The sequence below is a fragment of the Oncorhynchus keta genome, chromosome 34 (assembly GCF_023373465.1).
Source record: "Oncorhynchus keta strain PuntledgeMale-10-30-2019 chromosome 34, Oket_V2, whole genome shotgun sequence".
NCBI lineage: Eukaryota > Metazoa > Chordata > Actinopteri > Salmoniformes > Salmonidae > Oncorhynchus > Oncorhynchus keta.
Genome location: NC_068454.1, coordinates 40,895,819 through 40,916,894, shown reverse-complemented (window position 1 = coordinate 40,916,894; position 21,076 = coordinate 40,895,819). Strand labels below are relative to the sequence as shown.

General features: G+C 44.2%; 1 protein-coding gene across 3 annotated transcripts in view; it reads left to right on the top strand.

The window, feature by feature from the left end:
* LOC118367137 (myosin light chain kinase, smooth muscle-like) overlaps positions 1-21,076 on the top strand; it is a 95,246-nt gene that overhangs the window by 54,011 nt on the left and 20,159 nt on the right. For all 3 annotated transcript variants that reach the window (XM_035750214.2, XM_035750215.2, XM_035750213.2), the window contains exons 13-19: positions 9,000-9,146; positions 10,277-10,474; positions 10,726-10,972; positions 12,568-12,648; positions 13,013-13,836; positions 15,886-16,002; positions 16,655-16,723. In XM_035750214.2, coding sequence (XP_035606107.1) covers positions 9,000-9,146; positions 10,277-10,474; positions 10,726-10,972; positions 12,568-12,648; positions 13,013-13,836; positions 15,886-16,002; positions 16,655-16,723 — 1,683 coding nt within the window. The remainder of the gene's footprint in view (positions 1-8,999; positions 9,147-10,276; positions 10,475-10,725; positions 10,973-12,567; positions 12,649-13,012; positions 13,837-15,885; positions 16,003-16,654; positions 16,724-21,076) is intronic.

Here is a 21,076-nt window from a genome sequence, read left to right as displayed (position 1 = left end):
ACCAACAAAGTGTTAAACAAATCTAAATATATTTTAAATGTGAGATTCTTCAAAGTAGCCACCCTTTGCCTTGACAGCTTTGCACACTCTTGGCATTCTCTCAACCAGCTTCATGAGGTAGTCACCTGGAATGCATTTAAATTAACTGGTGTGCCTTGTTAAAAGTTAATTTGTGGCATTTCTTTCCTTTTTAGTGCATTTGAGCCAATCGGTAGGGGTGGTGTACAGAAGATAGCAATATTTGGTCAAATTCCAAGTCCATATTATGCCAAGAACAGCTCAAATAAGCAAAAACGACAGTCCATCATTACTTTAATGCATGAAGGTCAGTCAATCCGGAAAATGTCAAGAACTTTGAAAGCTTATTCAAGTGCAGTCGCATAAACCATCAAGTGCTATGATGAAACTGGCTCTCATGAGGACTGCCACAGGAAAGGAAGACCCAGAGGTATCTGCTGCAGGGGATACGTTAATTGGTTCCTAGCCTCAGAAATCAGCAATTAACTGCACCTCAGATTGCAGCCCAAATAAATGCTTCACAGAGTTCAAGTAACAAACCCATCTCAACATCAACTGTTTAGAGGAATCATGCCTTCATGGTTGAATTGCTGAAAAGAAACCACTAATAAAGGACACCAATAAGAAGAATAGACTTGCTTGGGCCAAGAAACACGAGTAATGGACATTAGACCGGTGGAAATCTGTCCTTTCGTCCGAGTCCAAATTTGAGATTTTTTCGTTCCAACCGCCGTGTCTTAGTCAGATGCAGAGTAGGTGAACGGATGATCTCCCCATGTGTAGTTCCCACCGTGTAGCATGGAGGAGGAGGTGTGATGGTGTGGGTGTGTGTTGCTGGTGACAATGTCTGTGTTTTATTTAGAATTCAAGGCACACTTAACCAGCGTGGCTACCACAGCATTTGGCAGCTATTCGCCATCCCATCTGGTTTGAGCTTAGTGGGACTATAATTTGTTTTTCAGCAAGACAATGACCCAAAACACACCTCCAGGATGTGTAAGGACTATTTGACCAAGAAGGAGAAGGATGGAGTGTTGTATCAGATGACCTGCCCTCCACAATTCCCTCGACCTCAACCCAATTGAGATGGTTTGGGATGGTGAGTTGGACCGCAGAGTGAAGGAAAAGCAGACAACTCCTCAGCATATGTGGGAACTTCTTCAAGACTGTTTGAAAAGCATTCCAGGTGAAGCTGGTTGAGAGAATGCCAAGAGTGTGCAAAGCTGTCAAGGCAAAGAATCTCATCTAAAATGTATTTTGATTTGTTTAACACCTTTTTTGGTTACTACATGATTCCATATGTGTTATTTCATAGTTCATAGTAGAAAATAGTAACTATAAAGAAAAACCCTTGAATGAGTAGGTGTGTCCAAACTTTTGACTGGCACTGTACATAAAATGTGTCTCGTACTATCAGGCTATTTTAAGTCTTGGCAATCTTTTGGCTTTATTGAGAATGTGCTCAATCCATGATGGGAAATATGCTTATCTTCTCAGAAGAATGAGCATTTGACTGTTTACTAAAGCCCTGAAATGTCTATATTGAGAGTACTTTGAGCCCTTTGATAAGCAACGCTGCTGCTCTAAGAGAATATCTATTTTAGGGCTCTGATGTTGCATTTAAGGAAACATCTGCTCTCTCTGTTCCAGCATGCATCTTGTCTACATCCCAAACAGCACCACATTCCCTATATAGTCCACTACTTTTTTTTCTTCTTTTTTACCATGGCCCTGGTCAAAAGTAGTGTACTGTGTAGGGAATAGGGTGCCATTTGGGACAGAAACCTTGTCTTTCAGCGCACACAGGGCTTCATGGCAGAGGTTCAGCTTTTTAAAATGTGAAATGCCATCATTTTCCCACACATGCACCGTGAGTTCAGCATGCAGCATGAGAGACAGAGGGAAACACAGCGTGTTTGACTTGCTAGCACACCAACCATCTTGGTCATGCATTCAGAACTAATGGCACTCATTCATTTTTAGTAGCAAAAGAGTGCTAGAGCAGTGAGAGAGTATACCTTTAAGGACACCCACAATCCAATCTGTTTGGATGCACTTTCTATGAAGTCCTTTATAATGCATTATAATACACTTATGTTTAACAGTAATGACACTGACTGTAAGATTCCATAGTGATCTCGATCTACAGGTTAACCTTCACTTCAATCTGATTTTAAGAGTCTCCTTTCTAAGCCCTGATTTAAAGATGCAACGCTTCGTGCAGATGGGCTAGCTGCAAGCCAAGTGGCCGTTGATTCGCTTGGCAAGTTGGCATCACACTGAACCTGTGAGAACGAGTAGATGAGTGGATTGGTGCCCGCTTATATGATACCAGTCTAAGAGGTAGGGTGAGTCTGCTTTGTTCAACACAGCTAAAGATATATTGTTGAAGAACAGCCATGGCAGTGTTAGCTGTAAGTTAAGATCATCATACTGTACATATACCTACAGTATATGACAGCGGAGGCTGCTGAAGGGAGGACGGCTCATAATAATGGCCGGAATGGAATGGTATGAAACAGATGGTTTTCTTGTGTTAGTTACCATTCCATTATGCTCCATCCCAGCCATTACTATGAGCCGTCCTCCCCTCAGCAGCCTCCAATGATATATGAATACTGTAAGGTTTGATGGTTTCTTTTTACTATTGAAATGCCTTTGGGAAATGCAAAATGTTTATATTGACTGTTGAGTATTGCATGCCTTAGGATTGGTAGAGGGGCGAGAGGATGTCCCACGCAGTTAGGCTCCCTGCATTATTATTAACTTTTGTTTAAAGTCGGGCCCTTGTGCAATGTGTAAACTGTTATGAGGGCTCCTCAGATTACTGTCGGTCCCAAATGGCACCATATTCCCACTACTTTTGACCAGGGCTGACGAAAGCTCCCATAGGCCCAGGTGAAAAGTTAGTATAGTATAAAGGGAATAGGGTGCCATTTGGGACGCAGCCTGAGGCAGCAGTGAAACAGGGCTTTTTAAGCAGTAGTGCTGATGGAAACATGCTGGAGATGCCTTGGATCTCCCTCTGGCATGCTGGGTATGTATACAGACAGTGGGCTGTGTTTATGACCAGCCCTGTCTTGTAGGGTCCTGACGTCCACAAGGTTAGGGCCACTAGATTTATGAACCTGGGGAGGGGGTTGACTCTACGTAAAACCAAACGCCATACATGGTGCGTATGAATCAAGGAGCGAGGGCCAAAAAGGTCCTCGCTCTCTCTCTCTCTCAGGAAGCCCTCCGTAATAGAGAAGTCCCTCGTGGAAATGTGCCTGTTTTGCTCAGAACAGCTTGTCCTCTTGCTCCCTCTGTCCCTTTTTTATTTTGATATATGATTTCTTTCTATATAACTGTATTGTGATAATACATGTTTTTATCATTAGATTCAACTTGGCTTTTTACCCCATTATGACTAAAGTATAATTGATGAGTCAAGTAATTTGATTTTGACTCTTAAAGACCTTGGCAAGAGTATCGCCCTTTTCCCTCATGTCCTATGGTCATCTTTAATGAGATTATCCAAGTGTTTGCTTTTTCAGGACATGTACCTCACTAGTTTGCCAATAACATCACATCATCAGTCATTTGGAGTGTCCAGATCGTCGCTGTGGTGTTTAGAGCACGGGTCTAAAGGGTGATCGAGCTGTAATTGGTGTACTGTAAAGTGTCCGAACAAAAGTAGTGCACTGTATAGGGGTTAGGGTGCCTTTTGGGACGCACAACTGGTAACGTTCAGGACATATCTCGTATTCATCCCAAATGGCACCCTATTCCTTATTTAGTGTATTACTTTTGACCAGGGCTCTGTTCACAAAGAGTGCACTAAATAGGGAAAATGGTACCATTTGGGATGCAGATATAGCATTGCGTTGTGCTCTGGAAACTTCTCCAGATGGCAAGTCTGTAGTTATGGATGAAATTCTACTCCCGACTTCTGAGGCTGACAAAATGTGATCAGAGTAGGAGGAATTCTATCGTAATAATTATTCATTCTGACTCCATAATCATGTGTATAAAATGCATACGGCCCTGTGCGTCTCTGACGGGTCTAGCAAGATAGCTAATCATTGCATCACCAGACTATAATGTCTATCTTGTACCATAATGGAATTAACAATGTTCGGATACTTATAAGCTGTTCCTAGCGATCTAAGTTCTCGCATTATTTGAGTCACGTTTTAGAGCAGAGTTGTCAAGGTGGAACCCAAGTGTACGATGTGTAGTATAATTACAGTACCAGTCAAAAATTGACACACCTACTCATTCCATTTTTTGTTGTTTTTTTTGTTGCTAGTTTCTACACTGTAGAATAATAGTGACGGCATCAAAACTATGAAATAACATATGGAATCATGTAGTAACCCAAAAAATTGTTAAACAAATCTAAATACATTTTAGATTCTTCAAAGTAGCCACCCTTTGTCTTGACAGCTTTGCACACTTGTGACATTCTCTCAACCAGCATCATGAGGTAGTCACCTGTAATGCATTTCAATTAATAGGTGTGCCTTGTTTTAAAGGTCATTTATAGTATTTATTTCCTTAATACGTTTGAGCAAACCAGTTTTGTTGTGACAAGGCAGGGGTGGTATATAGAATATAGCCCCATTTGGTAAAAGACCAAGTCCATATTATGGCAAGAACAGCTCAAATAAGCAAAGATAAATGACAGTCCATCATTACTTTAAGACATGAAGGTCAGTCAATCCGGAAAATGTCAAGAACTTTCTTAAAGTTTCTTCAATTGCAGTCGCAAACACCATTGAGCGCTATAATGAAACTGGCTCGCATGAGGACCGCCACAGGAAGGGAAGACCCAGTTAACTCTGCTGCAGAGGATAAGTTCATTAGAGTTAACTGCACCTCAGATTGCAGCCCAAATAAATGCTTCACAGAGTTCAAGAAACGGACATATCTCAACATCAACTGTTCAGTGGAGACTGCGAGAATCAGGCCAATTGACATTAAACCCGTGGAAATCTGTCCTTTGGTTTGATGAGCCCAAATTTGAGATTTTTGGTTCCAACTGGCATGTCTTTGTGAGACGCAGAGAAGGTGAACGGATGATCTCCACGTGTGGTTCCCACCGTGAAGCATGGAGGAGGAGGTGTGATGGTGTGTAAGGGCTATTTGACCAAGGAGAGTGATGGAGTGCTGCATCAGATGACCTGGCCTCCACAATCACCAGACCGCAACACAAGTAAGATGGTTTGGGATGAATTGGACCGCAGAGTGAAGAAAAAGCAGCCAACAAGTGCTTAGCATATGCGGGAAGTCATTCAAGACTGTTGGAAAAACAGACTTCATGAAGCAGGTTGAGTGCTGTCAATGCAAAGGGTGGATACTTTGAAGAATCTCAAATTTACTATATATATTTAGATTTTTCATAACACTTTTTTTTGGTTACTACATGATTCCATGTGTTATTTCATAGTTTTGATGTCTTCACTGTTATTCTACAATGTAGAATATATATATATATATATTTTTAAAATGAATGAATAGGTGTTGCCAAACTTTTGACTGGTACTGTATATTTATCATTAGTCCAGAACAACAAAACAAAGAATATTACTCTGAATTACAAGGACTACAGTATGAAGCCAATTTAAAAGTGATAAAGATGCATTACAAGTATGCAATAAGAATATAATTAGAAAATGTGTACATACCATACATTTTTCTACAATGTAGAAGATTGTCTGTCTAATAACATAGCATACACACTATGGCATAGGCCTACAAAGTATAGCCAGGAAATTTGCAATAGAAGTTCTCAATGAATGAAGCAACCCATTTCAATTTCCTCCATCGATTAATTAGCATCGCTCTGCTGGCCAACAAACAAAATGCATAAAACTTCACAATCATTCTCAAAACCTAATCGACACACTCAATCTAAATGATAGGGGCGTTGAACTGACCACCGTCCGGCGACCAGTTTAGTTCAGCAATTCTGTAAAGATAAATCCTTAACTTGCAGCTCTTCAGAGCTACTGAAGGGATCCAAACATGACAATTTAATTGAATCAGTCATCATGCCTCTGAGTGTGCCAGTATCCTTGGACCTCCGTGGCAATGTCCGGCCCCAGAGAAAGCCACTGGCCAAGGTGTGCTTCACTCCTGTGATGCGTATAAATATGGTCATCCATCCGGACAGTGTCATAAATCGTGATCAAATCGTCACGCTGTGCCTTGGCGCCGACGTGTCTTCATCACCGCTTTCATCATCGGTCAACCCCCTAATTTTTCAACGACAAGTTCATATGAGGATCAGCTGTACACTTGTAATGTTCTGCTCCAGAGCCTCTGAAAGTTTTCAGACTATACGCTTGGCTGCCAATGTCGTTGAGAACACAGGTTTTCCATATTCTTTGGCATGGTTTCTTCAGTACTGTAGGTTTCAGATGTCCTGGCCGCAGTAGATTGCCAGCCAGCGGAGTAATTGATGTAGGAGAGCTCTTGCTCTTGGCACGGAGGTTCATCTTTATCTGAACGAGCGGAGACGCCCAAGCGATGCACAGGGCTCCCAAATCAAATCAAAATCAAATGTTATTGGTCACATATACACATGGTTAGCATATGTTATTGTGAGTGTAGCGAAATGCTTATGCCTATGCTTCTAGATCCGACAGTGCAGCAGTATCTAACAGGCAATATCGAACAATTCCACAACAAAACCTAATCTCTTACAAACTCCACAACAAAACCTAATATACACAATCTAGTAAAGGAATGGGATGAGAATATATAAGTATTAAATATATGGATGAGCAGTGACCGTGGCGAAGATGCAATAGATAGTTAAGGATACAGTATATACATATGAGATGAGTAATGCGAGATACAGTGCCTTGCGAAAGTATTCGGGCCCCTTGAACTTTGCGACCTTTTGCCACATTTCAGGCTTCAAACATAAAGATATAAAACTGTATTTTTTTGTGAAGAATCAACAAGTGGGACACAATCATGAAGTGGAACGATATTTATTGGATATTTCAAACTTTTTTAACAAATCAAAAACTGAAAAATTGGGCGTGCAAAATCCGGCTTTAAACTTATTCACAACAGTATCTCGGACCTGCCTGGTGTGTTCCTTGTTCTTCATGATGCTCTCTGCGCTTTTAACGGACCTCTGAGACTATCACAGTGCAGGTGCATTTATACGGAGACTTGATTACACACAGGTGGATTGTATTTATCATCATTAGTCATTTAGGACAACATTTGATCATTCAGAGATCCTCACTGAACTTCTGGAGAGAGTTTGCTGCACTGAAAGTAAAGGGGCTGAATAATTTTGCACGCCCAATTTTTCAGTTTGATTTGTTAAAAAAGTTTGAAATATCCAATAAATGTCGTTCCACTTCATGATTGTGTCCCACTTGTTGATTCTTCACAAAAAAATACAGTTTTATATATTTATGTTTGAAGCCTGAAATGTGGCAAAAGGTTGCAAAGTTCAAGGGGGCTGAATACTTTCGCAAGGCACTGTATGTAAACATTCTTAAAGTGGCATTACCCCATAGGGTTCAGATCAGAAGTATTGCACTATGTACAGGAAATAGGGTGCCATTTGGGAAGTACTATAAGAAATCTACTCCAGCCTTAATATACAGTGCATTCGGAAAGTATGGGGAGCATCGCTGCACAGCTATTTTCAGGTCTCTCCAGAGATGTTTGATCGGGTTCAAGTCCGGGCTCTGGCCGGGCCACTCGTGGACATTCAGAGAAGTGTCCCAAAGCCGGTCCTGTGTTGTCTTGGCTGTGTGCTTAGGGTCATTGTCTTGTTGGAAGGTGAACCTTCGCCTCAGTCTGCGCTCCTGAGCACTCTGGAGGAGGTTTTTATCAAGGATCTCTCTGTACTTTGCTCAGTATATCTTTCCCTTGATCCTGACTAGTCTCCTAGTCCCTGCCGCTGAAAAACATCCCCCACAGCATGATGTTGCCACCACCATGCTTCACCGTAGGGATGGTGCCATGTTTCCTCCAGACGTGACACTTGGTATTCAGGCCATGGAGTTCAATCTTGGTTTCATCAGATCAGAGAATCTTGTTTCTCATGGTCTGAGAGTCCTTTAGGTACCTTTTGGCAAACTCCAAGTGGGTTGTCATGTGTCTTTTACTGGGGAGTGGCTTCTGTCTGGCCACTCTACCATAAAGGTATGATTGGTGGAGTGCTGGAGAGATGGTTGTCCTTCTGGAAGGTTCTCCCAAACCAAGGCTCTTCTCCCCCGATTGCTCTGTTTGGCTTGGCGGCCAGCTCTAGGAAGAGTCTTGGTGGTTCCAAACTACTTCCATTTCAGAATAATGGAGGCCACGGTGTTCTTGGAGACCTTCAATTCTGCAGAAATGTTTTGGTACACTTCCCCAGATCTGTGCCTCAACACAATCCTTTCTCGGAGCTCTACGGACAATTCCTTCGACCTCGTGGCTTGGTGTTTGCTTTAACATGCAGTCAACTGTGGGATCTTATAAATACAGGTGTGTGCCTTTCCAAATCATGTCCAATCAATTGAATTTACCACAGGTTGACTCCAATCAAGTTGTAGAAACATCTCAAGGATGATCAATGGAAACAGAATGCACCTGAGCTCAATCTCGAGTCTCATGGCAAAGCATCTGAATAGTTATGTAAATAAGGTCTGTTTTTATTTTTAATACATTTGCAAAAAAATCTGAACCTGTTTTTGTTGTCGTTATGGGGTGTTGTGTGTAAATTGAGGATTTTTATTTTATCCATTTTAGAATAAGGCTGTAATGTAACAAAATGTGGGAAAAGAGAAGGGGTCTGAATACTTTCCGAACGAACTGTATAGTATTCCAAGACTCCATCTAGAATAACTATTGATTTACATGACAAACAGTCCATTGGGAGAATGCTGCTGAATCTCAAGTTGGTTGTCTTGGCTTAGTGTGCTGCTTAGTAAATGACTCATGTTCTAAAATAAAGTAACCCTGCTAATGTTGTCGTTACATTTCAGCGAAGAATATTTTCAAGAGGACGGACCCTCCAAATGCAGTTGACGCCAAGAAGCCGTCGAAGCCGTCTGCCCCTGTATTCCTACGTGGTCTGAAGGATCTGAAAGTCATGGACGGTAGCAAAGTCATCATGACCGTAGAGGTGGCGGGTAAGAGAAGGCCTAGTCTCTCCTCCTCCTAGGTCATATTCTTTAGGTAGCAAATGAAAGAAAACAGACTACCTAGACTAGTCCAATAAGAACACCTTTTGTTTTTATATTCCGTTGAAAAGCATTTCAATGACGGTGTGCCACAGTGAATACATACAACCCTGGTCGGTGTCTTGTGTTGGCACTTATTCCTATTAATCAGACTGGAAAACTCATATCTTTTGCTATTGTTTTCAGTGTTTTTAGCAACTCTGTTTGCTTTAGACACTGGTATTTCCTGCTCAGCGCCCCCAGAGATAAGTTGTTTGGTTTTTGGTTGTTTTATGCATTTGCATTTCCTTCCAACATGTGACCTGAGGGGATGGGTAGCCTCTTGGAGTATTATCATTTCTTATTATATCATCTTCATCATCCCACTTCCTGTTTGTCTGAGAGGTTGTTCGCAGGAGTCGCAAGTAGTATGGCGTATGATTTAAGTTATTATTCTAGGCCTTTCATCATTTAATGTAAATAGTGATGGAGCGGGATGGTCTCTCACTGTATTTTCTTATGGATATTTATGATAACAGTAATCCCACATGCAATTTATTCAATTATACCATGCATCATAACTGTGTGGAAAATGCATAATATTATGCAAGATAATTCTAAGTCACAGCATGTGTTATGTAACACAACCTGTCATAACAACATGTAATGCAACATGTAATAGGGCACAATTCAAATGATTTAAATGACACAATTACATATTGGTTTCCTTACTCAGTAAGCAGTCTGACAGAAATCTATGTTTTGGTTTTGTTTACCTGGCCACTTTCTTCAAATGCTAACTTTTTAGCATGTTTGTCCAAAAATCAACTTGTTATCCAAGCCATTAGTATGTTTTGTGTTTCATGTCCAAATGATCTTAAAGTAGCTTTATTGAGCTAAACGATACATGTCAGACACTTTTTTTTTTAAAGATGATTGGGGCATGAAGCAAGAAAAATGTTAACTTCTGGAACAATGACTTACATTGGTCTTTGGACAATAATGCTAAAAAAGTCATTTGGAGACCGTGACCAGGTAGACAAAGCCAAACACAACCACGTCCAAACACCAAGGTTTAATGTCAAATGTTGTGGTCGTAGGGAATCCTCATCCAGAGATTGTGTGGCTCCACAATGGGAAGGAGATCCAGAAGTCTGAGGACTTCCACTTTGAGCGGAAGGGGAGCCAATGCAGTCTGTTCATCCAGGAAGTCTTCCCTGAGGACACTGGGAAGTACACCTGTGAGGTGTGGAACGAAGTGGGAGAGGTTCGCACCGAGGCCTCGCTCACTGTGCAAGGTAGGCTAGTAGCATAAACTCCACCTAAGCTAGCTCAGTATCTCTGATGAAATATCTATAGTAGGATGTAGTTTATGCCGAGGGTCATTTTCCCCAGGTTCTCCAGATATCCCGATTTTTGGAATATTCCTGGAATCAGAGAATCCGGAATAAGTTGGAAATCAGGGAATCTTCCAACCAGGATTTTATGGAAAAAAGTTACAGGAAATTCACAACCCTAGTCATGCCATAATGTTGTCTCTGTCTTCCAGAGCCCCAGGACGGGGTGCAGCCCTGGTTCATCACTAAGCCCAAGTCCACCACTGCCTCCTTGGGCCAGAATGTCCTGCTGTCCTGTGCCATCGCTGGGGACCCCTTCCCCCAGTGGAGCTGGATGAAGCAGGGCCAGGTGGTGACCACTGGGCTGGACTATGAGATTCTGCAGAAAGAGGATGTGGTGTCCCTGCTCATCAGACGAGTCCGGCCCCACCACGCCGGGGACTATGAGATCAGCCTGAGGTAAGCATTTGAGACGCGCTGGACTCCTTACACAGTAGATGACTCACTTCTGTAGTGTCGGGAGAAGGGTCTGTTTATGTTGGAACACAATAACACTGCCATTTACAATATAACATACTATAAGGTAGTGGTTTTGAAGCTGGGGTTCCCGACCTCTCGGGAGGTCGAGAGAAGGTTTTGGGAAACTGAACGGGGGGAAAAATATTTTGTTTCCAAACATATTTTAATAAGCTGAATATACCATTGGTATTTTATATGTAGACCTTTGCCTATTCAATCTGGTTAGCAACATAGGCCGACAAATATTGGACCAAATTCTTCTTTAAAAACATCTCTGTGATTCAGAACCAAAACGTTGCGCGTCTTGACTGTTGATCATGACCAAAGACCAGTCATCGGCATTGGCACGCAAAGGCGGGCACACACATCCAGATTAGCTGTGACATCACACTGCCTTCAATACCTGTGGCTGATGTAACATTCTGGCTAATTTATTACGATATTTGTGAGGAAGGCAACAGCTACGGACAGACCATGCTATTCATCCGATCAAATCAAATTGTATTAGTCACATGCGCCGAATACAACAGGTGTAGTAGACCTTACAGTGAAAAGCTTATTTACGAACCCTAACCAACAATGCAGTTTAAAAAAAAGAATGGATAAGAATAACAAGTAATTAAAGAGCAGCAGTAAAATAACAATAGTGAGACCATGTACAGGGGGTACCGGTTAGTTGAGGTAATATCTACATGTAGGTAGTGTTATTAAAGTGGCTACGCATAGATTATAACCACAGAGAGTAGCAGCAGTGTAAAAGAGGGGGGGTGGCAAATGCCAATAGTCTGGGTAGCCATTTGATGAGGTGTCCCGGAGTCTTATGGCTTGGGGGTAGAAGCTGTTTAGAAGCCTCTTGGACCTACACTTGGCGCTCCAGTTCCGCTTGCTGTGCGGTAGCAGAGAGAACAGTCTATGACTAGGGTGGCTGGTGACTTTGACCATTTTTTTGGGCCTTCCTCTGACACCGCCTGGTATAGAGGTCCTGGATGGCAGGGAGCTTGGCCCTAGTGATGTACTGGGCTGTTCGCACTATCCTCTGTAGTGCCTTGCAGTCGGAGGCCGAGCAGTTGCCATACCAGGCAGTGATGCAACCGGTCAGGATGCTCTCGATGGTGCAGCTGGACTCCAGAGAAGTGACGTGATATCCCTAGTTGATATTGGCTACTAACATGAATGACTTTCAGCTCAAAATGTTAAGTGTAAAATGTAGTTTATTTCTGTATCTTGTGTCTTGAAAATGTGTGCTGGTCAAACAGTTTGAGAACCACTACTATAAGGTGCTACTACCACATGTCTGCCTATGCCAAAGTTGAATTTTAAATCAATGTTTTGATTGGTTATTATAATACATGGATTAGTATGAGGATTACGAATGTTGAAAAATTATGTTTTTAGGGCAATCCAAGACCGGCATCACTGAGACACATCACTGAGCCTCTTCTTGATTTGGTCTTAAAAGCAAGGGCTAGTAGTTAAAACCTTCCCCCTCCCTAGTTTTCCATTCACCTTCTCATCCTCTCTCTCTTTTCTTCTAGGAACAAAGTAGGTGACTGCAGTTGTGCTGCCACTCTGTTGGTCAGTGAGGGTGCTGTGGTGTCCAGTGGAGAGCACCAAACGTATGTAGCTAACTATCCTACTGCTTCACTGTCGAGTCCCCTCAGCCTGGACTATTTTTGCCTTCCCTTCTCCCCACTAACTCCCCCCTCCTTAGACCCCGGTTTCGAATCAGCTTAATCCCTGAATATAACCAAATAAATTGTTTACAGTACCTTTTCCAGCTGTGCCATTGTTCAAAGCCAGGGGTTTGGGGGATGGGGCCCCGTTCAGGGTGCATGCCCTTATAAGGCTACTGAAGTCATCTCTGATGTAACATCAAGTTGAGTTGTGGTCCCCCCCCTCCCAATTAACCAGTGGATGTCGGGGCTTTTAAACGACCACTGTTTTTTCCCCTCCTCTCTCTGTCTCTCTGTGCTACTGCAGGCTTGAGCCTTGTCAGCGTGTGGGAGGAGTGGACGGGACAGTGCGAGGCAGAGGAGCACCGAGCAGCAGCACTAGCGCTAGCAGCAGCTCCATTCAGCAGCAGCAGGAGTCGGAGGAGCCCAGCGCAGCCCGAGGACTCCTGAAGAGGCGCGTGGAGACCAAGGAGCACCCCGAGGACCAGATCCGCCTGCAGGAGGCTGAGCAGCGCGACTTCCGCACGGTGCTGGGCAGGAAAGTCACCACCAAGAGCGTCTCCGAGGAGGACCTGAAGGAGATCACGGCGGAACAGATGGACTTCAGGAGCCAGCTCCAGCCCAGAGGGGTCAAGCCCAAGACCCTGTCTGAAGATGAGAGGAAGGTCAACGCTCCCGCACAGGTGGACTTCAGAGCCGTCCTGGGTAAGAAGGGGGGAGCCCCTAAACAAGGCGCCGCTCCTGCCGAAAAAGGAGAGCCTGCAGATTTTAGATCGGTTCTGGCCAACAAGAAGAAACAGACGAGCTTGGAGAACAACGGGGAGAGCCCTGCTCCAGCAGCAGCTCTGGCACCAGCAGCAGCAACACCCAAAGCTCCTGCTTCTTCCCCTGACAAGAAAGAGAAGGAGAAAAACGCTGTCAACTGTGTGGATGGTGGGATTATTGATAAGAAGAATAACAACATTGGAAAGGAGCCAGCGTTCAGTCAGAAGCTGAGTGATGTGAGCGTGGTGGACGGGGCTCGACTGCGACTACAGTGCCAGGTGACCTGTGACCCCCCTGCTACCACTACCTGGACACTAGACGGGAAGGTCATCAAGCCGTCCAAGTTTATCAAGCTGTCCAACGAAGGTAAATGTGTGGCCTACTACTAAAACGACCATGTCTGCCTCCCAAATGGTACCCTATTCCCTTTCCATAGTCCAGAGCCCAGAAGTAGTGCACTACATAGGGCAGGGGTATTCAACTCGTACCCTACGAGGTCCAGAGCATGAATGGTTTTCTGATCTACCTGATAGTTAATTGCACCTAATGTAAATCAGTCCCTGATTAGAGGGGAACAATGAAACATCGCTGTGGAACTGGCTTCAAGGTTCCAGAGTTGAGTTTTAGGGACATGGGGACGAAGCTACCATTTGGGACGCATTCCATTTCATTAATGCCTTATTCATGTCTGTGGAGGCTTGGCTTCCAATATTAGAAAGTAGTGTGTCTATGACAGACAGAAAGACAGTGATATGACTTGAGTTTTCCCTCCTTCACCGAAGTATTACAGGCATTTGATATGGGATATGATGGGAACAGGTCCCTTTACATAAAGAAGTCGATCAAATTGTATTTGTCACACACACCGAATACAAGTGTAGACCTTACCGGGAAATGCTTACTTACAAGCCCTTAACCAACAATGCAGTTTTTAGAAAAATACAATGTAAGAAAAATATTTACTAAATAAACTAAAGTAAAAAATGAGAGTAACAATAAAATAATAATGAGGCTATATTTAGGGGGTACCGGTACCGAGTCAATGTGCGGGGGTACAGGTTAGTCAAGGTAATTGAGGTGATGTGTAGGTAGGGGTAAAATGACTATACATAGGTAATAAACCGTGAATAGCAGCAGCTAATGCAAATAGTCCGGGTAGCCATTTGATGAGGTGTCCAGCAATCTTATGCCTTGGGGTTAGAAGCTGTTAAGAAGCCTTTTGGACCTAGACTTGGCGCTCCGGTACTGCTTGCCGTGCGGTAGCAGAGAGAACAGTCTAGAACTAGGGTGGCTGGATTCTTTGACAATTTTTAGGATCTTCCTCTGACACCGCCTGGTATAGAGGGCCTGGATGGCAGGAAGCTTGGCTCCAGTGATGTACTGGGCCGTACGCACTACCCTCTGTACGCACTACCCTTTGTAGCACCTTGCGGTCAGAGGCCGAGCAGTTTTCCATGCCAGGCGGTGATGCAACCAGTCAGGATGCTCTCGATGGTGCAGCTGTAGAACTTTTTGTCATCGACGTTATCATAGCGCCGATTATATTTTGTACTGGTTCCATGTAAAAAGCCCCTCTCATATACAACGTGGTGTAATAATAGCTAATTCCCTTTTTCTGGGCTCTTGGGGGTCCCTCACACACACACACACACATCATGTTCATCCCAAATGGCACCCTATTCCCTTTTGACCAAGGCACATAGGAAATAGGGTGTCATTTGGGATGCAGACATCCATAATTTCAGCTCTGTAATTTCAGTCGGCTTGAAGTGCTGATGAGCTGTGGCGATTTCTCACATTGCCTGAGACTCTGGCCTTCCTGCTCCACTCTGTGTGTCCAGTTACAGTGCAACTGTATGGGGATAAGTTAGTCCATAGTTTGTGCTTGTGGCAGCAGAGGGTAAGGGTTGCTCTGGTCCCATGACAACAAGGAGATGCCTCTCTTAGAGAGAGCGCAGCCAAATGACGCCCTGGACCAGAGCTAGGGGTAGAGGCTATTTAACAAGATGATCAACACCACAGTAACATAAAAACGTGGCACCCTGCTCAACCCCCAGCTGTTATTTAATGTCAGAGATACAGCCCCAAATCCCAACTGTCACACAGCCATGTCTAGTAATGATACGATGGAATTATTACTTGGTGACCCTCCAGGTCACGTTTATTCTCATTTTAGTTTCACCGAAGGTCATGCTGAAGAATGCATAGCTTCAGGCTCTGAGACGGAGGTTTACATATCCCATTTACGTCCCACCATAACACATGAAGTATGTTAGTATGTTCTCATGGAACAACAGGGTCGTAAATGGAGGCCTCTCTGGCTATGGTTGTCTGTGTGTGTTTTGGGGCCGCTGTGTGTGTATTGTGGCCACTGTAGCTAAGGTCCCTTGTGTGTGTATCTTTGTTTTCCTGCAGGAGGCCAGTGCTCCCTGACCATCGACAAGGCCCTGCCCGAGGATGAGGGCCAGTACAAGTGCCGGGCAGAGAATTCTGCCGGTAAAGCTGAGTGTTCCTGCATGGTGCTGGTGGATGGTGAGTTGTTTCAGGCTGACGTGTCCCTCTGACTGCTCCCCACTCCCATGAGTCCCCCTCAGCCTCACGGCCGCCCCGGCCTCAGCCCAGACACTTCCTGCAATTACAGCGGACAGATTAGCCTAGCTGGAGTCCCTGTTCCAGATTCCCACTGCATGTCCCCCCCCCTCCAGCACTCATTAACAGGCCTGGATAAAAACAATATCCAGGCACGCACAGTTCATTTCTAGCTTTAGATTCCTACGCAAATACAAATTAGTTTAACTTTTGCATACTTCCACTGTTGACGTCAATGCAAAAGTATGAGATACTGAAACGTTATTTAGCAAATATGATTCAGTCCACCTTAAATAGTCCAGAGCAGGGTTGCCAAATTCTGGGAACTTGCAAAACAGTCCCTGGTTTCCCTTATTCCCTCCTGATTCCGGGAAGCCTCCAACCAGGATTTTGGGAAAGCCAGCGAATTTATTGAAAGTTCCCAGAGAATCGGTCCATTTCTAACATGAATGGTCCATTTGTATTAAGTACTTTAAGAGACAATTGTTAGCTGTTGTTACTGATACATTAAGTAGGAGTTCATATAGTTTATCAGATCTGGAAATAAGTAGCCAGTTTTTGGGGCCATGTTGTTTTTTTCTCCCCTCTTCCATAGATCCTACAGACACGAACTCGACTGCAGCAGACAAGAAGATCAAGAAGCCATCCACCCCTACCTCAGAGAGTGAGTTTGCAAAATATGTGCTTCCTTATTTCCCAAAAAGGAGCGGCGTGGGATCTCTGTCTCTCCCACTGCTGCAGCCTGCCTTCCCCTCTCTCTCAGCGGGTTGGGGCTCTTTATAGCATGTGAACAAAACTAAGATATTCTTCTGACCCCAACCTCACTCATTAAATCTGGCCCAATCTCTTCTCTCTGTATAGAGAACCAACATGAAAACTGTCATCAGTAAATCTGTATATATCTTTTCAGCCAAAGTGGTGTAAGTTAGATGTATGCTAAGGTGTTGGAGAAGATGTTATTTTCTTATTGGTGTTATTGGTCTTAATCTTCTCAAGCTGGAGGAGTAGGAAAGGAGTTCTATAGAGTGATGTGCTATACTGCACATTCTTTTCCATATGATTTAATGACGTAAGCATTAGCCTGTAAAGAATCGAGCAGTCGACCCCCCCCCATGCCCTGAGTCAAGCACGCAGATCTACCTTTACATAAAAGGCTTTGGATCAGGCACACTCAGGGCTGGGCATGAAGAATGTTCATTTATCCCTCCTGCCTCTAGCCTGGATGGTTCCCTCCAGGGGTCAGAGGCCACTATGAAACCCCTCTCCTCTGTGATGTTTGACAGAGCTAATTGAGTGCTGTTTGTCTTTAAGGCCGGGACACTCACTCGAACTTAAAACATGTCCAAGGAGAAAGGGAGAGGGGAGGGAGAGAGGGACCTTTTGCATGGATGGCCCGCTCACTCAACCTCCTCTCCCAAACTTCCATGTAAGGCTTTCGTCTGCCTGCTCCTTAGCCCTCTCTTAACTCGCATGCTCTGGCCTCTTTTTCCTATACTCTGAGGTTCTGCAGAAAATCTGCCAGCTTCAGGGATACGCTTTTGTCCTGCTGGAATGTGGACTGACCCAAACAAGCTCTAAAACTAAGAGCTATGTGGTGAGCGTTTTTAATTTTTTTTTTAAACACGCATGAGGCAGAGACCGGACATGAGAGCCCCTGATGATTAAGTCAACGCTATTCTCTTTTTAGGATGATGGATTCCCAAGTAGGAGGGATTTGCAACTAGTAAATAGGTGTTTAACGTTCACAGCATTGGCTAGGGTTGGAGGTAATTCTGTTTTTAGAATGATTCACTCACAACAATGTACCCATGGTATTGGGATCATGTCATGTGACGCTTTAGAGTACAGGAACTCTGTGATATTTGGGGTCAGTGCTTATGGATCTCAACGAGATGTTGTTATTTTACAATGGCACTAGAAAGCAAGCCTTGCTGCAGATATTATAAAATATAAAATAATGGCGCTGGAGGGAATAGCATCCGTTTTACGGGCTCTTGACCATTTGTGTGTTTTTGTTTTTTTTGCTCTTATCTTCTGGCCTATGATTTTAATGCAGCAAAACTTAAATCTGTCCCACCTAATATCTACCAACACCAACACGCAACTAGAGGCGAAAAAAAACCTCTAGATCACCTTTACTCCACACACAGAGACGCATACAAAGCTCTTCCTCGCCCTCCGTTTGGTAAATCTGACCATAATTCTATCCTCCTGATTTCTGCTTACATGCAAAAACGTAAACAGGAAGTACCAGTGACGCGCTCAATACAGAAGTGGTCCGATTTAAGTGGATGCTAAGCTACAGGACTGTTTCGCTAGCGCGGACTGGAATATGTTCAAGGATTCATCCGATGGCATTGAGGAATTTACCACATCAGTCACCAGCTTCATTAATAGATGCATCGATGACCATCGTGCCATACGTACGTACATATCCCAACCCGAAAGCCATGATTAAAGGAAACATCTGTACTGAGCTAAAGGGTAGAGCTGCCACTTTCAAGGAGCAGGACACTAATCTGGATGCTTATAAGAAATCCCGCTAAGCCTTCCAACGAACCATCAAACAGGCAAAGCATCAATACAGGACTAAGAGTGAATCCTACTACGCCGGCTCTGACATTCGTCAGATGTGGCAGGACATGCAAACAATCATGGATTACAAAGGAAAACCCAGCTGTGAGCTCCCCAGTGACGGGAGCCTACGAGATGAGCTAAATGCCTTCTGTGCTAGCTTTGAGGCTAGCAACACTGAACCATGCATGAGCGAACCAGCTGCTCCGGTCGTCTGTGTGATCACGCTCTCCATAGGTGATGTGCGTAAGACCTTTTTTTAAAGAGGTTAACATTCACAAGACCGCAGGGCCAGACAGATTACCAGGACCTGTACTCAGAGCATGCACTGACTAGCTGGCAAGTGTCTTCACTGACATTTTCAACCTGTGCCTGACCCAGTCTGTAATACCTACATGTTTCAAGCAGACCATCATAGTCCCTTTCTCCCCTCCTGTACTCCCTGTTCACCCACAACTGCATGGCCGTGCACGACAACAATATCTTCATGAAGTTTGCCGACCACACGGCGGTGGTAGGCCTGATGATCACCAATGACGATGAGACAGACTATAGGGAGGAGGTCAGAGATCTGGCACTGTGGTGACAGGACAACAACCTCTCCCTCAACGTCAGCAGGTTAAAGTAGCTGATTGTGGACAGCAGGAAACGGAAGGCCGACCACGCCCCCATTCACATCATCGGGACTAGTGGAGCGGGTCGAGAGCTTCAAGTTCCTGTGTCCACATCACTAAGGACCTATCATGGTGCAAACACACCAACACAGTTCCCCCTCAGGAGAATAAAAATACTTGTCATGGGTCCTCAGATCCTCAAAAAAAATTGCTGCACATTGAAAACATCTTGACTGGCTGCATCACCGCTTGGTATGGCAACCCCTTGGCATCTGACCGTAAGGCGCGACAGACGGTAGTGCGTATGGCTCAGTACATCACAAGGGCCGAGGTCCCTGCCATCTAAGACCTCTATACCAGGCGGTGTCAGAAGAAGGCCCTAAATATTACCAAAGACTCCAGCCACCCAAGTCATAGACTGTTCTCTCTGCTACCACACGGCAATCGGTACCGGAGCACCAAGTCTGGGCCCAAAAGGCTCCTGAACAGCTTCTACCCCGGAGCTATACGTTGGCTTCCCTGACTATTTGCATTGACCCCCTTTTCTTTGCACTGACTCTCTTGCACCAGCTCAATGAACACTCACTAGACTCTACTCACACACCCTACACCGACACTCCAACACACACACACACACACACACACACACACACACACACACACACACACTCACACAGACTTTCACACTCTTCACATACGCTGCTGCTATTGTTTTTTTATCTATTCTGATTGCCTGGTCACTTTAACACCTACCTATATGTTCATATTACCCCAATAACCTCGTACCCCAGCACATTGTTTCCTTTTCTTCTTTTAAATGTTTAGCAAATTGTTCTTACACAACAATGCTGAATTTAAAAAGTAAGGGCTCGTAAGTAAGCATGTCATGTGACAAATACAATTTTATTTGAGTATATATATGTATACAGTGGGGCAAAAAAAGGATTTCGTCAGCCACCAATTGTGCAAGTTCTCCCACTTAAAAAGATGAGAGAGGACTGTAATTGTCATCATAGGTACACTTCAACTATGACAGACAAAATGTCCACCATAATTTGCAAGTTCATTACAAATCCTACAGTGTGATTTTCTGGATTTTTTTTCCTTCTCATTTTGTCTGTCAAAGTTGAAGTGTACCTATGATGAAAATTATAGCTCCGGGGTAGAAGCTTCATCTTTTTAAGTGGGAGAACTTGCACAATTGGTGGCTGACTAAATACTTTTTTGCCCCACTGTATATAACAGTGAAATGCTGATTCATCACTGTGCCCAGCAAATATAATGACCGTCATTTATTGAATCCTTAAGTGCTTTTGAGTGAGCTATTGATGGTATCCGCCTTGTTTTGGTTTTTCTAAAGCCGTTGCTCTTGCTTGTGTGGTGTATCTAACTCCAGTCACCGAGCGTGGCGAGCCATGGGAATTGCGTCAGTGGTGCAGTGCGATTGAAAACAAGCTGCTTTTTCATGCCCACTGGAAAACTCAAACCTCTGCACGATTTACCTTACGCTTGGGCGGCATAGTCCAGCACTGCAGGGTCCTGCAGACCTCAGAATGCACTGTCCTATCTGGTGGCTCAGCATCTCCTCTCCTCTCGCATCTTTTCTCCTCTCCCCTATACTCTTCCTCTCTCCTCTCCCCTATACTCTTCCTCTCTCCGCACAAACAGAGCATGCTGGCCACAGAGTGGAATGCCAATGCGGTTGCCTGCTCTCACACCTCGTACATCCAACCGCTTTCATCTGCGCCTCTGCTCCTCTCGTCAGCCTGTAACGATGCTGGACAAGGGAGATGTAACGTTCTCCCTCTATTAGGAAAACAGATGGTGCT